At 45.1% G+C, this 14,195-nt stretch overlaps 1 protein-coding gene across 1 annotated transcript in view; it reads left to right on the top strand.

Annotated features, from left to right (window-relative positions):
• POU6F2 (POU class 6 homeobox 2) overlaps nt 1-14,195 on the top strand; it is a 125,857-nt gene that overhangs the window by 83,488 nt on the left and 28,174 nt on the right. Inside the window, exon 3 of the mRNA XM_038562668.1 lies at nt 10,285-10,491. Coding sequence (XP_038418596.1) covers nt 10,285-10,491 — 207 coding nt within the window. The remainder of the gene's footprint in view (nt 1-10,284; nt 10,492-14,195) is intronic.

Below are 14,195 nucleotides of genomic sequence, written 5' to 3'. Positions count from 1 at the left end.
CATCCCGCCTACTGGAAACCTTAGGCTTTCTTCTTCAATGGCCAGTTGCTAGTGCCATAGATGGCAAGATTTATAGAATGCTCTTGTTAATCCAAAAGAAAGGATTTTCATGAATTCAGATGGCTGGGTGATGATTTCCCCATCTTCTATAGTAGGGATTAGAGCAGGTGGTATGGCCCAGTGCTGGGCACAGAGCAGGTCCCTGAAAGGATTTGCTGAGTGAGTGAATGAGTGAGTGAGTGAGTGAATATGTAAGGGATTCATTTGTGCATGAGGCAAATACATGAATAAAACAACACTCTTAATTTTGTTTTTTTGTTGTTTTGTTTTTTTTTAACACTCTTAATTTTGAAGTCATATGTAATAAAGCAGAGATGTTCAGATTTTCTGGCTTTTCCAGATAAGATTGAAGACATTTTTGTTCCTTTGCTAGAATCATCTACAGTTACCTCAATCCTCCACTCTTTCGGACAATGAAAATGTTGGCAATATGCCTGTATTATCTCTTCATATAAAAATACTTTTAATATGTGAGTATCAGTATTTGTATAAGCAATCAACCAAACAAACAAACCAGTCACTAACCATAAGTGATAGATTTCCAAGGGGAAGATGGACTTGGAACAAAGTGGAAAATTCTCCATCCATTTCCAAAAGAATCTCTCCAAATTCCATTTCCCTTGCCCAAAGAAAATTGCATCTAGTGCTGAGAATCTTGTTTATTTGAACTTAGCTGGGAGAACCTTCTCTGTATCACTGGGTGTTTCTGTCCAGTCGCAGATGAAGCCAGTCAACTTTGGATTACACATCATGCCCAGTCAAACTTTGAGCTGATATTTTGCAAAATTGACTCTTCCCTCTTCTGTCTTCCTCATCCCACCTTCTAGTTAAGTAAAAGCAGAGTGGTAGAGGCAAAATAGTACCATAGAGAAATAAAGAATTTCTAAATAATCCAGAGCTTACCAATATGCTTTTCAGTAGTGCAAATTCATAATTCAGATGCAATTTCAAAACATATGTTGATGGCAGATGCCTATATTGTGTTCAAAAAAGGATTCGTGTCCTTTTTTGACACTGATCTGTCCCCACTGATCACACCACGAATAAGCCATTCAGGCAATTACAAAGATTCCCCACTTAATTCTTATCTCAATGCCGGTTCATCTTGTGTACATTTAATTTAATCTTTTGAGGATACTCTGGAGCAAAACTTTTACTCTGTCAATGTTTCCTAAAGCTTGAGTGGGAACCCAAATAAAAGGGAGAATAGAAAAATCTCATATTTATAGTAAAATACTAAGAACAGATATTACGATGCATCTTAAAATTAAAAAACAAAACCAGAAACACCCACATGCAGAGTGTCGAGTGTGCCACATTCAAGTTGTAGTGTTATTATAATAGGAACTGTCAACAGTTCAGACCATGGCCACAGCTGCTAACTTCATTTTGCCAAAGGACTCAAAAAAGATTCAGGTCCAATAAGAATGATCAGTGTATCAATTGAGTTGACTCTTACCTGGGAGACCTGTCAGTTCCCTGAGATGGGAAGTCTCTTCCACAATGTTTGCTGCTAATGGGCCACAGAACCAGAGTTCAGGCCATGCTCTATAAGCAAATCATTCCTATAAAACCCCTTTAGAATTGACATGACTTAACCCTGTCTTAGATCATGAAAGTCGAGTGGGATCCTCTTCCCCCTGCCTCATGATTTGGAATTGAAAAACAAACGCACATACATTAGATTTCTTCTTTCTCAACAATTAAACAAATAAAAGACTGTGTTCGAGAGTGTGTTTGGGAGGTTGGGGGTAGTCTTGTACTCATTAATTATATATTTAATTAAAGATCAGATAGGAAATGAAGACCCATATGGACATCTTTATCATGCCTTTTAAATACTGCTGTTGCTGATGAGAACAGTCTTGCTAAGATAACTGCCAAATGACCAGGTTAGATTCCTCCCAAATCTTCTGACCTTCCCTTAGGTATTGTCACTGTGTTCTCCTTTGGTGGGCACTTGGCTTTTCCTGGTGTCACTTTCAGGTTTTCAAGAGCTTTAGTAGCATTTCAGCAATGAAGGCGTTGCCATAGTATTGTGTTGAAGTCAGCTGACTTTTTTTTTTTTAATTTAAACTCAGTTAGCCAACATATAGAACATCATTAGTTCCAGATGTGGAGTCCAGTAGCTTACCGGCTGACATTTCAACAATCAATGTGAGAAATAGCAGCCACCAGCTCTCAGAACTAAGCCAAGTTCATAGTCTATGGGAAGATATATTTTGTGCTCACAGTTTTAAATCCTCCCTCCAGTAATTTGTCAAATCTTCTCTTCTCTTCCAAGTCTCCTCTTGCCTTCATTTCTCCTCTACTTTGCAAGTGTTCTTAGTGAATAAAGTCTCGTGACCCACAGATACTCCTTTTTTAGTATTATTAGCCTTAATGATTAAGGTAAAGGCAGTCTCTAACTTTATATGTTTTGAAAATTACAGATAGGAATAGCTTAGAAAATACTTGCTAATATTCATGATTAAGCCATGTTTAATTCATACAAAACCACTGAACTAAGGGCCCAAAATGCTAACATTCGAAGGAAAACAGAAAAAGATGGTGTCTTCTACTCACACTTGCCCCTCACAAAAGCAGTGATGTGATAGTCGGAAGGGGTAGGACACCAGGGGATAATGACAAACTCAAATCTCTTGATCACATAATTGACAATTATCTCCAACCCCCTTCCCATAAAGTGGGAAAAGAGGACAGAAGTCACCAAGTCAGCAGGGTATGATCCTCAGAGCCTCTCACTGTCCCTGCCAACCTTCTCGATGGCCACAGGCCATCACCTCCCCTTGGATCTGAGCTTAGGCTCTTGCCCCACGACTTCTCTCAGGTACTCAGGGAAACACAGTCTTCTCCGGTGACCTTAAGTTTCCAACAAGGTGCCCCATTCCCAGATCATAATCAAAACTTGGAACCCAACTTATATTTCCCATGGCCACCAGCAGCGTCCCCAGTGGGGCCTCCTCCCTGGTCCGCTGCTGCTGCTGCTTCTGCTACTGGGAAAGAGTAGTCTGGTCCTTTTGTCTTTCCTTGATTCTCCTTTCTTCAGTTTGCTGACTCTGTTCCTGACAAGCCAGGCCAAGGTGGGGAGAGGACAGAGGGGCACACAAAAATGGCCCTCTGTTGAACTGCTAAGAGATGCCCTACCCTCTGGGTCAGCAGATGCCTCAAGCCAGGTTGTCTGAGGCCCAGCTGGGACCTTCCCAGGGCATAGCGCTACAGGCAGTGTGTTTTCCTCCAGCTGCCCACTCCCCTCCCAGGGATTGGTTTTCTCTAGGTCCACCCTTCAAGGCTCTCTCTGTGATGCTGTCCCAGGGCCCACTCCCCAGGGCGTCCTCCGGGACATGATTTTATATGGCTCAGACCTATGACAATGAGTCCAGGGAAACACTCATCCATCTTCGTCTGCTCTCAGGGGGAGTGTAGCAAGAGCTAATGCAGTACTGCCCTCTCTCATCCCTCTCCTTTCTCTTCTTTGCACTTCTGTCTTTTTCTCTCTTCCCTCTCAGCTCAAAAGCCATAGCATATGACCTTTAGATTCTTTAGGGATATGTTCCCCAAATTTGAGGGGACAATATTTGTTCAACCACCATCATTAACCTAGAGGTGAAGAGAACTCCCCGTGCCCCATCCTTGGGAGTGAGGAAGATACACAGAATATTAAAATTCTTCTGTGTCTGCCCCTCTGGGTTCTGGAAATGCCTAACTGGTCTTTAGCATCACAGTCTAGTCCCTCCCTTGGAATGCAACATCTACTGAATCTGGGTGCTTCTATGGAAACCTCCAACTTAGCATCTATAAGACAAGGAGGGTTTCATTATTTTTCACAGTAAACTTCTGTTTTCTGTTGCTCGAGCTAAACTGTTTTCATGGTGAAATCATAATTTTCAGAAAAATACAAAGGAGCCTTTACAAATTAGCACAAGTGGCAGGAGTTACCACATAGGCATGTGAGCAAAATTAAGTTATAAACGAACATTCGTTGAATCCCATTTTGGTTGGTAAAGCAGTGTTCAGCACTTTGTGCTCATTATCTTATCCTGTCCTTACAGTATCCTTATGAAGTGGACGTCACTATTCTCATTTTACAGATGAACATCCTGAGGTCCTAGGACGTGAAGTAATTCTCTAACAATCTTCCACCGGTTAGTGGCAAAGCCTGGGCTTGAACCTGGCCATGGAGAGTTTTATTCCTCTATACACATATCCTAAATTCTTTTTTTTTCCATATCCTAAATTCTATTAAGGAAAATTATCTTTAATGACTCTTAAGAAGATTTTAGAAAAAAAAAAGAAGATTTTAGAAAAGAGGATTGTTTTTACTGATGTTCTTTGCTGTCTTCACAATGTCCAGATTTCATCCAAATTAACCTTCTCATAATGTGACCGAAAGTGACATTGTAAAGATCCTGGCACCTCTAATTCTTTACTGTCTGTGAGTGTGTTTCCAAAGTTGAAAACCAATGGTAGAGCAGCCAGCAGGGATTCTAATTCCAAATGACAGTGGGAAACATTGGGTAGGTAGATAGTCCCAGGGGTGGAGCACCTCTCAGCACCCGTAACATCCATAAGAAATTCTTTCACACAGTTGCTCAAAAAGTCATCCATTTCTTGCAGATGGCCTAAGATGATTTGTCTCATCTCCTGAGCTCCAGCGATGCCACCTTCAGGCATTGCCATTCCCTCTTCCCATACCCAAGCCAGACATTGTTAATCACTTGGGGTGCTGTATTTTTTCTGAACCCTGGAACCTCCAGAGTTTGGGGACGCCAGGGCCAACTGTTTGACATCACCAGCAAGATGAAACCCAAGCATCCTTGGTTGAGTGTCTCCCTCTATTGAGCTCCTTCATCTCATCTTCATGCTTTACTCTTCTCTGGTTCAGATCCTCTGCTAAAGCCCCTCTCAACATCCACACCTCCCTTTTTCCCCATCTTGGACAGAGCTACATGCGAGAAGGCACAATTGCATCATGGAAAAATAAATTTTCTTTGGGGAGTAATTGTATTCTCCCGCCTTTCCTGGAACCAACATCCCATCCAGAGCTGCCCAAATAATTCTAAATGGGTTTAACCTTACACCCGGAGCATGGTGAGATCACAATGAATGTGTTATAGAAAGAAGACAAAATCCTGCCTTGGAGAAAGAGAGAGCATGACTGTTGGCAGAAAGGAAGGGGAAGGTGATGGGCTGTTTCCATCCTAGGGATTGCTCACACCACCAGTTCTCTGGCTCCCCAGCACTCTTTGTTCAATGCTAGTGTTAACAAAAGCCTCTTGACCAAAAGAGTGCTGAGGTTACACAAATATTTGGCAAAGAATTGTCTCTGCTGATGGATTGAAGATGCTGAGAAAGCTGCCGATTTACAGCTTTGCCGGATTTCCTTTTCTTAAAGATATGTGCAACAAAATTGCTTGTCAATTTGACATCTGCAAACACATTCTCCGTGGCAGAGTTTAACAGCATGTCAGAGACAATTACGACATGTGGCCCATCAGAGGACTTCTCTGGATGCCCTGGGCTTCTCTGATGCCAGCATCAGCTGCTGATGATGACACCAACTGTGGGCAGTGAATAAATTCAGGGCACGTTAATCCTTCATGAGTCCTAATTCATCCCTACTGAGCACCTCAACTGGTGCAAAGTCCATAAGGGCGCTGAATGATAACCTGGTGACCCTGCATTGTTGAGGTTTGCTACGGTCCCAAGATGATCTTTGTGATGGCTAGAGTCCTATTTGCTGCTGAACTGACAACGGTCACCTTTATGTGTAAGCCACCCGAATTTTTATGGCAACAGGGATCCATGTGCTAATGAACACTGGTCATCATTTTAACAATATTTTTCCTTTGCCCTTGCAACGCGGATTTTATTTTCAGTTGTGGTTTATGCTCTTCAGTCCTCTACAGAAAAAGGCAGGAGAACACGAGCGGCAACAACCAAGTAAGTCCTCTGTCAGAGAGGCCAGAACTCTTTTAGGTTGGAAGTTATCATTACAATACCGGTAAGGACCTCGGCCTGGTTAAAGCATTCATCGGATGAGTCATTGCTGCTGGAGCCGCGGCAAAGGCAAAGACATTGAGGATCATTGCAAAGGATGCCCGAGCTCTTTGCTGTGGGATTGATGGGGCAATAACTTGACTCAAAAATTTCTAATATTGCAACCCAGCCATAGAGTAGGTCGTGATTTTGAATTGAAGTGGAAGTCAACGAATCCAGCAACCCCTCTGTCAAGGATTCATGGAGGCATTTTGCTTCACACTTGGACAAACCGCAGTAGCATCCTGGCCACTGATCTCCTGTCTGGAGTCTCTCACCACTTCAGTCTATTCTATGTACACCTTCATCTTCACCCCAGAAATAGCTCTATTTCGGCGCTCCTCCCCATACCCTCAAAAGCCGTCATCGAATCCCTTTGCCGGGGTGGAATTTGACACCTTCCATGCTGACCTGTCCCTGCTCTACTGTCTCAACCCCTGTTGCTTGAAAACTAGTCAATGCACCATCCCCCATGTTTCTCATATCCAGCTAGCCTCTTGCTTGGCATGGTTTCTCTGCCCTGCAGAATCCCACCCAACCTTCAAGACTCTGCTCTGCCCTCATTTCTTCAGTCAAGTCTTTCTAGCCACCCTCATCTTTCTCTGGTATCACTCATTCATTCCCAGTATGTCTTTGAGCACCCATCACATGGATATGGAGATTCTTATCGGATAGTCCTTGCCACTTGTTTGGTACATATCACTTCTCTGGTGAATTGTTAGAATCTTTGCAAGCGATGTACCTGCCTTGTTGCCCCTTCCTCTGCCCCCAGGTGCATCTTTTTGGCCTTCTCCTTTGCAGGCTAAACAGAGAAGAGTCTATAGGCACGAGGCTGCTCTGCCAGAGTCCTTGGCATCTTAGGACAGCCGGAAATCCTCTTGTGGAGTTAATGTCTTGGTCAAGCATCATAGCCTCCTGGCCTTGTTCCCTCAGCAACACGTCTTTCCATCCAGACTCTCGTAGCAGCAAATCCTTAGCTCTGGGAGTCACAAACTCAAACTCCAAAGGCTAGTCTTAGGGTTACAGAAGTCTCCGGAGCATCCTCTCTCTCTTTGCCCTCAAGTCAGAGGTCTCCTAACATCAAACCTCAGTTTTAATTTCCTGATTTCCTGAGAACATGTGTAGATTAATATCAAAAGTCCTCTAAATTAAAATACAATTTCTGCAAGTAAAACTGCCAACTTTACACCAGTGCCAAGAGCCTCACACCACAGCTGCCTGGGCGTCCCTGCCTTCCACGTTGAGATCTCTCTGGCGTCTGGATCCGAGGAGCATTCTGGTGAGATCTGTGGAGGTCCTGAAAGGAGTCGTGGCCAACCTAAGAAAAATAGGCACATCTGGGAATTTTTAGACAACACAGTGTGTGATCATCGGTACCCTCGATGAACGGGAGCACGTGAAAACCAGCATGCTGTAGTACACTGTAGGATGTTAGAAAAACCCCCATAGGGCGCTGCCAAGTTCTTGACGTCCCCGATGGTTGTCCCAACTCACCTGCAAGGGGAACAAAAATGAGAAATGCATAGCTTCACAGAAGCTTCTAGACCTTCGAACTGTCAGACCCCACCCCACCCCATAGCTGGCGGGCAAACCCTCCTTACTACAGGGTCCTTCCACTCATGAAATTCTGGATGCCTCTGGCTCCAACACTAGTGCCGTCCTACCCTCAGCAAGTGATGCCGGGACCCACGGAAGAAGAGAGAAGCCGGTGGGGAGGAGACGTAAGTGGCACCATGTTTTAGTAATGTCAAGCACAGTGTTGGGGGCGAGGATCCGCTTACGGGAAAGGCTGGCGAGTCGTTTGCATTCGCCTTTCTTCTTTCCACCGGGAAAGCAGGCAAAGCATCTCATTACCATGAGGCACGCACAGACTCACAGACTCGTGTCAATCTTCTCGGAGCCGAATGCCTCCCAGCATCACAGCGTGCTCGTAGCTGTCAGGTGCTGTGCCTCACTCTGAAGCCTTCTCCCGGGTTACTTACTCACACTGGCTCTGAAACACGCTGACATTCTGCCTAAAATAGAACCCACCACCCTGCCACCCAAACGAATCCAGTTTCTATAGGCTTTCAACTCAGGCCCATCCAATGGAGTGGGCTTCTCAGGCCTAAGACATGGGGAGGCCAGAGAGGACTGGTCAGCGTAGATGCGGGACAAGGAGCTGGCTCCCCAGGCCTCTCCACACTGCCCGTGGGGTCAGAGGAACAACCTTTGAATCCCGAGCTGCTTCATGCAAGACCACTCATCATCAATCAAGTACTTATGTGCTCTGATCTATTGATGTGGACTCCTCTTGACCTTGCTGGCCCTGCTGAGGCTGTGGGACGGATCCTGTGGGCTTGCTCAGTGAGACCGCAGAGCTCCGGACTCCCTGAGGGCCTGCTGACCACTCTCGAAGCAATTACTTGAACTCCATGGGCATCCCCCTGACAACTGCCACCCGTTCTGAGCGTTCACACAGCTCCTCCATTAGTGCCATCCCACAGGGACTTTTGTGGTGGAAGTGATGGTCAGGTGGGCAAGGGGGCACCCTCTCCATCCTGATCTCTGTCTCTGAATGGTGTGGTCTTGCGATTCTTCTGCGGTCCTGGTTGCATCTGGGATCTTGGTGATAACTGAGTCTAGAAACCATTCGTTCAAAAGATGGGTTGAGAACCTCTGTTCAGAGCCCTGTTTGGAGTACTGTGGGGGGCGGAAGACAGAATCATCTATAAACTCAGACCACAAGCAGCTTATTGTTGGGAGGGAAATTGCAGAGATGCAGTGTCCTCTCTCAATGTCCTCCATGTGGTGGGAACTAGATCACAGAATGGAAGAGCAACCACCTGGGGCTCAGCAGACTCAGACTCCAGCTCTGTCACTTACCAACGCCCCCATCAAGTGACAGCTGAGGCTCCATTGTCTTATCCACCTCTAGGGAGTGGACTAATGCCCAATTCATGGTGGATGTAAGAATGTGGGATGAAATGAAACCATATACATAAAAGCACTCTCCGAGACAGTATTATTACTATGTCTTGGTGGCCCCTAGGCCACGTTACCACAGTTCACATCTGGGAGGGGACCCTGGAAGGTGACTCAAAGAGCAGAACTGCTTGCCCATCCTGTGCTGTATGGAGGGAAAAGCATCTAACTGTCAGCTCTGTGACTCCCCCAGAAGAATCCAAAACTTTGGAAAACATAGATCATATTTTCATTTGTACCGATTAAATTGGCCTCTAGCAACATATGAATGTGATCTGTATCTCCAGGTCTCATAGACACCCTGAACATTTACTACCCTGCCCATGCTCCCTTCCTTCTTAGCACAGTGACTGGGGCCAGCCGGCTCCCTCCTGCAATACCCACACGATCCTTTCACTGAAGCCAGAAGCTACTAGATGCAAACAGAAACCTTCTCTGCCACCTGCCACTGAAACCCTGAACTTCTAACCCCTAAGACCCAGTTTCAAACATGCTGTTCATAATGCACATTTTCAAAATTTTCATCCTCAGTTGTCATTCCAATTCTATTTTAAGAGTTTCAAACACTTGTTTGTGATCATAATTCTTGAAAGCCTTCAGAAGGCTGAGGCTCCTTGACTGAGCTTGTAGGTGACACCGCTAGGAATGGAATCTTGTCTCCCTGATGTCAGAATCTGGGCTGTCAGCCACCACAAGCATCAGGGTGCTGAGGCCCACTCCTGCTGGGATGCCAGGGACCCTGAGAGAGGAGCAGGATGCTGGTGAAAGGAAGCAAGATGGAGAGAGCAGAGGAGAACGGGGAAGGGGAAAGGATGTGAGGGAGCACGCTGGGTCTGAGACCCTCCTCTGGGAAAGGGATATGGCTCCCCCGCTAGACGAGGGCTTGGGTGCCATGAGAGCTCCATCTTCTGCCTGGTTCTGAGACAACAAAGCAGATGCCTCTACTGCCCCAGCAGAAATCCCAAGCTTATCCGAAGCTTGACTTTACTTTCAAGTAAGATGCTTTCCCTGCCTTTCCATGCACTCCGTTCATGCGTGCTTATTCTCCTGCAGATGCTCAGGCCCTGCCACTGCCTTCCACACCCACCACTCCTGATCTGGTCAGTCTCTTGGTCAGCTCTTGGGAGCCTCCTGCACAGAGCAGGGCATGAGTGGTCTTCAGTTGCATGTGTATATCCAGAGCAGAGCCCAGCACCTCACCTTTGGGCCTGTCTCTTTCAGATCATTGGGACTATTCCTCTGATGCCGAATCCGGGGCCATCAAGCCAAGCAGCGAGCGGCACTCAGGGCCTCCAAGTACAGCCCATCACCCCCCAGCTCCTGACCAACGCCCAGGGCCAGATCATTGCCACAGTCATCGGAAACCAGATCCTGCCAGTGATCAACACCCAGGGCATCACGCTTTCACCCATCAAGCCCGGCCAGCAGGTAACAGCTCCACGTCCAGGCAGCCATGGCTACCTGGACCTCTCTCCTTACCGCTCATCTCCTGTTTGGTCTCAATCAATGGAGAGTAATCTTTAAATCACAGACTATTTAATCCTTGATCTGAACACATCACTCATTTTAAAAGGCAAGTAGTTCTTTTTTCATTCTTAGAGAACATGGGTAACAGTGCTCTAATCCAAAAACAGGAATATTTAAGTAATAAGCAGATAGTGCCTAAAATCCAATAGGGATACACATCCTTTCTTTGTCACTTATGATACTTAATTTTCAGACCATTTATTTTTTAATACAAAAATTTTATTTTTTAAATTACATTTAATTAATTTATTTTTATTTATTTTTTATTGGAGTTCAATTTGCCAACATATAGCATAACACCCAGTGCTCATCCCACCAAGTGCCGTCCTCAGTGCCCATCACCCAGTCACCCCAACCCCCCGCCCACTTCCCCTTCCACTACCCCTTGTTCATTTCCCAGAGTTAGATGTCTCTCATGTTTTGTCACCCTTGCTGATATTTTCACTCATTTTCTCTCCTTTCCCTTTATTCCCTTTCACTAATTTTTATATTCCCCAAATGAATGAGACCATATAATGTTTTTCCTTCTCCGATTGACTTACTTCACTCAGCATAATACCCTCCAGGGCCCTCCACCTCGAAGCAAATAGTGGGTATTTGTCATTTCTAATGGCTGAGTAATATTCCATTGTATACATAGACCACATCTTCTTTATCCATTCATCTGTCGATGGACACCAAGGCTCCTTCCACAGTTTGGCTCTTGTGGACATTGCTGCTATAAACATCGGGGTGCAGGTGTCCCGGCGTTTCACTGCATCTGTATCTTTGGGGTAAATCCCCAGCAGTGCAATTGCTGGGTCATAGGGCAGAACTATTTTTAACTCTTTGAGGAACCTCCACACAGTTTTCCAAAGTGGCTGCACAGTTCACATTCCCACCAACAGTGCAAGAGGGTTCCCCTTTCTCCACATCCTCTCCAACATTTGTGGTTTCCTGCCTTGTTAATTTTCCCCATTCTCACTGGTATGAGGTGGGATCTCATTGTGGTTTTGATTTGTATTTCCCTGATGGCCAGTGATGGGGAGCATTTTCTCATGTGCTTGTTAGCCATGTCTATGTCTTCCTCTGTGATCAGAACATTTAAAAAAGGGTCAAGAAGAAACCAAGACTGCTTATGCTTAAGCAAGTCTTACATGCTTTAACTGTAAATGAAAAAAAAACTTCCTTTGCACAATAAAGCAGGGAATGTCCCATAACAGGGCAGGTACATACCAAAGTTTAGTATCATCACAGAGGTGGGAGTGACCAACTTTGTCTGAAGAGTGTTGAGTTCTCATAGAGAAAATGGTTCAGAAGCTGAGTCTTGATGGGGAAGATGGAGTCATGATGGGATCACCCAGATGCCAGGCCATGGGGATGCCAGGCACCAAGGCAGGGAAATATGAAGGATGGAGTGTCATGAAACAGAAAGGGTCATGTGACTGGAGCACAGGGGGAGGCTGAGGATAGTCGTGGAAGGGCTCCGTGATCAAGCTGGGAAGGATGGGCTTTGTCTCTGTGTGATCTTAACCACATCTTTGTACCCCCATTCCTCGTCTGTAAAATGGGAAGAATCAGCAATCTCCCAGAGTGGTTGTGAGGATAAAATAAATCAAGATATATGGAGTAGTTAGTGCCTGGCTACACAGCAAGCACTTACATAGTCATGATGATGGTGATGACCATCTACTCTGCAGCCCTGGGAATCTATAAGAGGTATTTAAAGAGAGGAATGACACATTCAGCTTGATTTTTCAAGAAAACAACTCTAACTTGGGGAGCAGATGGAGGCTGAGCTGAAGTGGTGAAACATCTATTGTAAACAAACCATTTAGGAGACTAGAGCAAAACACGAAAAGCAATTTATGAAAGCCTGTGCTGGATAGCTGGAATGGAGGATCTGGAATTGTAGTAGCACTCAGGATGGGATCTGAGAGTCACGAGTGTGTACCTTGTAGCTGCAAACAAATCCAGCAGCTAGAAAAATCAGGAGGAGCAAGAGAAGGAAGGAAGACAAAGGAGTCACTTTGGGAAACATCAGCTTTTAAGGAATAGAAAAGGAAGGGAGAGATGGAAGATGCGTCTGAATAAGTAGGAGAGAAATCCAGAGGCTAACGATCTAGCATCCAAAAGTGTTTTTTAAAGTAGGAAGTGGATACAGTGTCAAAGGCTGCAGAGATGAGACTAGGTGAAGCAATGGAGAAACATCAATTCCTCTCTTTCTTTGTTGTAACGCTTTAAAGTCTGGATCTGCTCTGTTTGAAATGTTTGAAACCAGTAGCTGGAGGAGTTAAGAAGCAAGAGTTGGACGAGGCTAAGACCCAGATTTGCAGTTGGAAGGGGCAGTAACAAAGGAAAGGTATCAAGAGGGGAAAACAAAAACTGACAGTGAGTGCGTGACTGAGTAGATGGCCTCATGAGTTGTTGGAAGTCTGTACAATGTAAAGCACCCAGCAAGGAAATAGAATACAAAGAAAAAAGGAGGAAGAAAGCACTGCTAAATTCTTCATCATCCATCTGCACCAAAGTAGGAGTATCTTTCCAGAGACCTCAGCCATTTGGCTTCTGATCCAGCCATGCATACAGCCCATTCTTAGTGGCACTCAAGGGCTGTGCTTGGAAAATCCAGTTGCTTGTTCAATAAATATTTTTAAAAATCAGTGTACTATATATATTTATTGAGCACCTGCTATATGTCAGGCACTGTACCTAGAAGCTACGCTGGAGGACAGGACTGATATCAGGAGCCCTTCCTTCAGGGAGTTCACAGCTAGTGAGGAAGATGGACATTCATCAAAGACTTGCACAAATATGTACCTAAGGTCTACAGTAAGTGCCATGAGGGTGTAGCGAGGGGATCTGTGAGTGGGTCTAGCAAGGATCTTCTCCTTCTCCTTCCCCATCTCCTCCATTGAGGGTCGAACATCAGGAAAAACCAAGTCAGGTGTGAACATGCTTCCCAGAGACGGAGACTCTGGTCTGATGCCCTGTGGTTCTCCCCCCCAAATCTAATCACTGCCTGGGGATCCCAGGTTCCCAGCCCCTACTCTTCTTCCTCAGCTTAATCATAGGCAGGGTTGCAGTCCCTGCCAGATGTATCACTGAGGACTTCCTTCCCCTCTCCCCACCCCGATCTCTCCGCTAGCTTATTTCTTTTACTATGTACAAGATGCCATTGGACTCTCTACCTTCTAAATGGTTCCCTAAATAAGGCAAGAGCTTCTATCTTTTATTGGCTTTTTAAGACCTATTTCTATCTGTTCAACCTTATGCTAAAATTATCTCTAGGGGGAAAAATGAGATCAGCCTCTTTTCATACAGTCTGCTGAACACTATTTCTGTCAGCAAAGCCAAGTTGTAAATTGCCACAAAGGTGATGAATCAATTAGAAATCATCAACATTTAATACAAAGTAGCTCTCATTCTCATCCTGGATTTCAGAGGAGGTGCATTTAGGTGATAGACAATTTCAGTTACATAAAATTACAACTCTAGTTTTGAGGTAGTATGGTTTTAATCCAGGAGAAGGGCCTAATCAAGAAATGGCAAATAAGAGACAGATACGGGGCCATTCCTCAACAACTTGCCCGAAGTAGGCATCATTGATCCATTTCCACAGTCCC

The sequence above is a fragment of the Canis lupus genome, chromosome 18 (genome assembly GCF_011100685.1).
Source record: "Canis lupus familiaris isolate Mischka breed German Shepherd chromosome 18, alternate assembly UU_Cfam_GSD_1.0, whole genome shotgun sequence".
NCBI lineage: Eukaryota > Metazoa > Chordata > Mammalia > Carnivora > Canidae > Canis > Canis lupus.
Note: the sequence above shows the minus strand (reverse complement) of the source record. Positions and strands in the feature narration are given on the sequence as shown.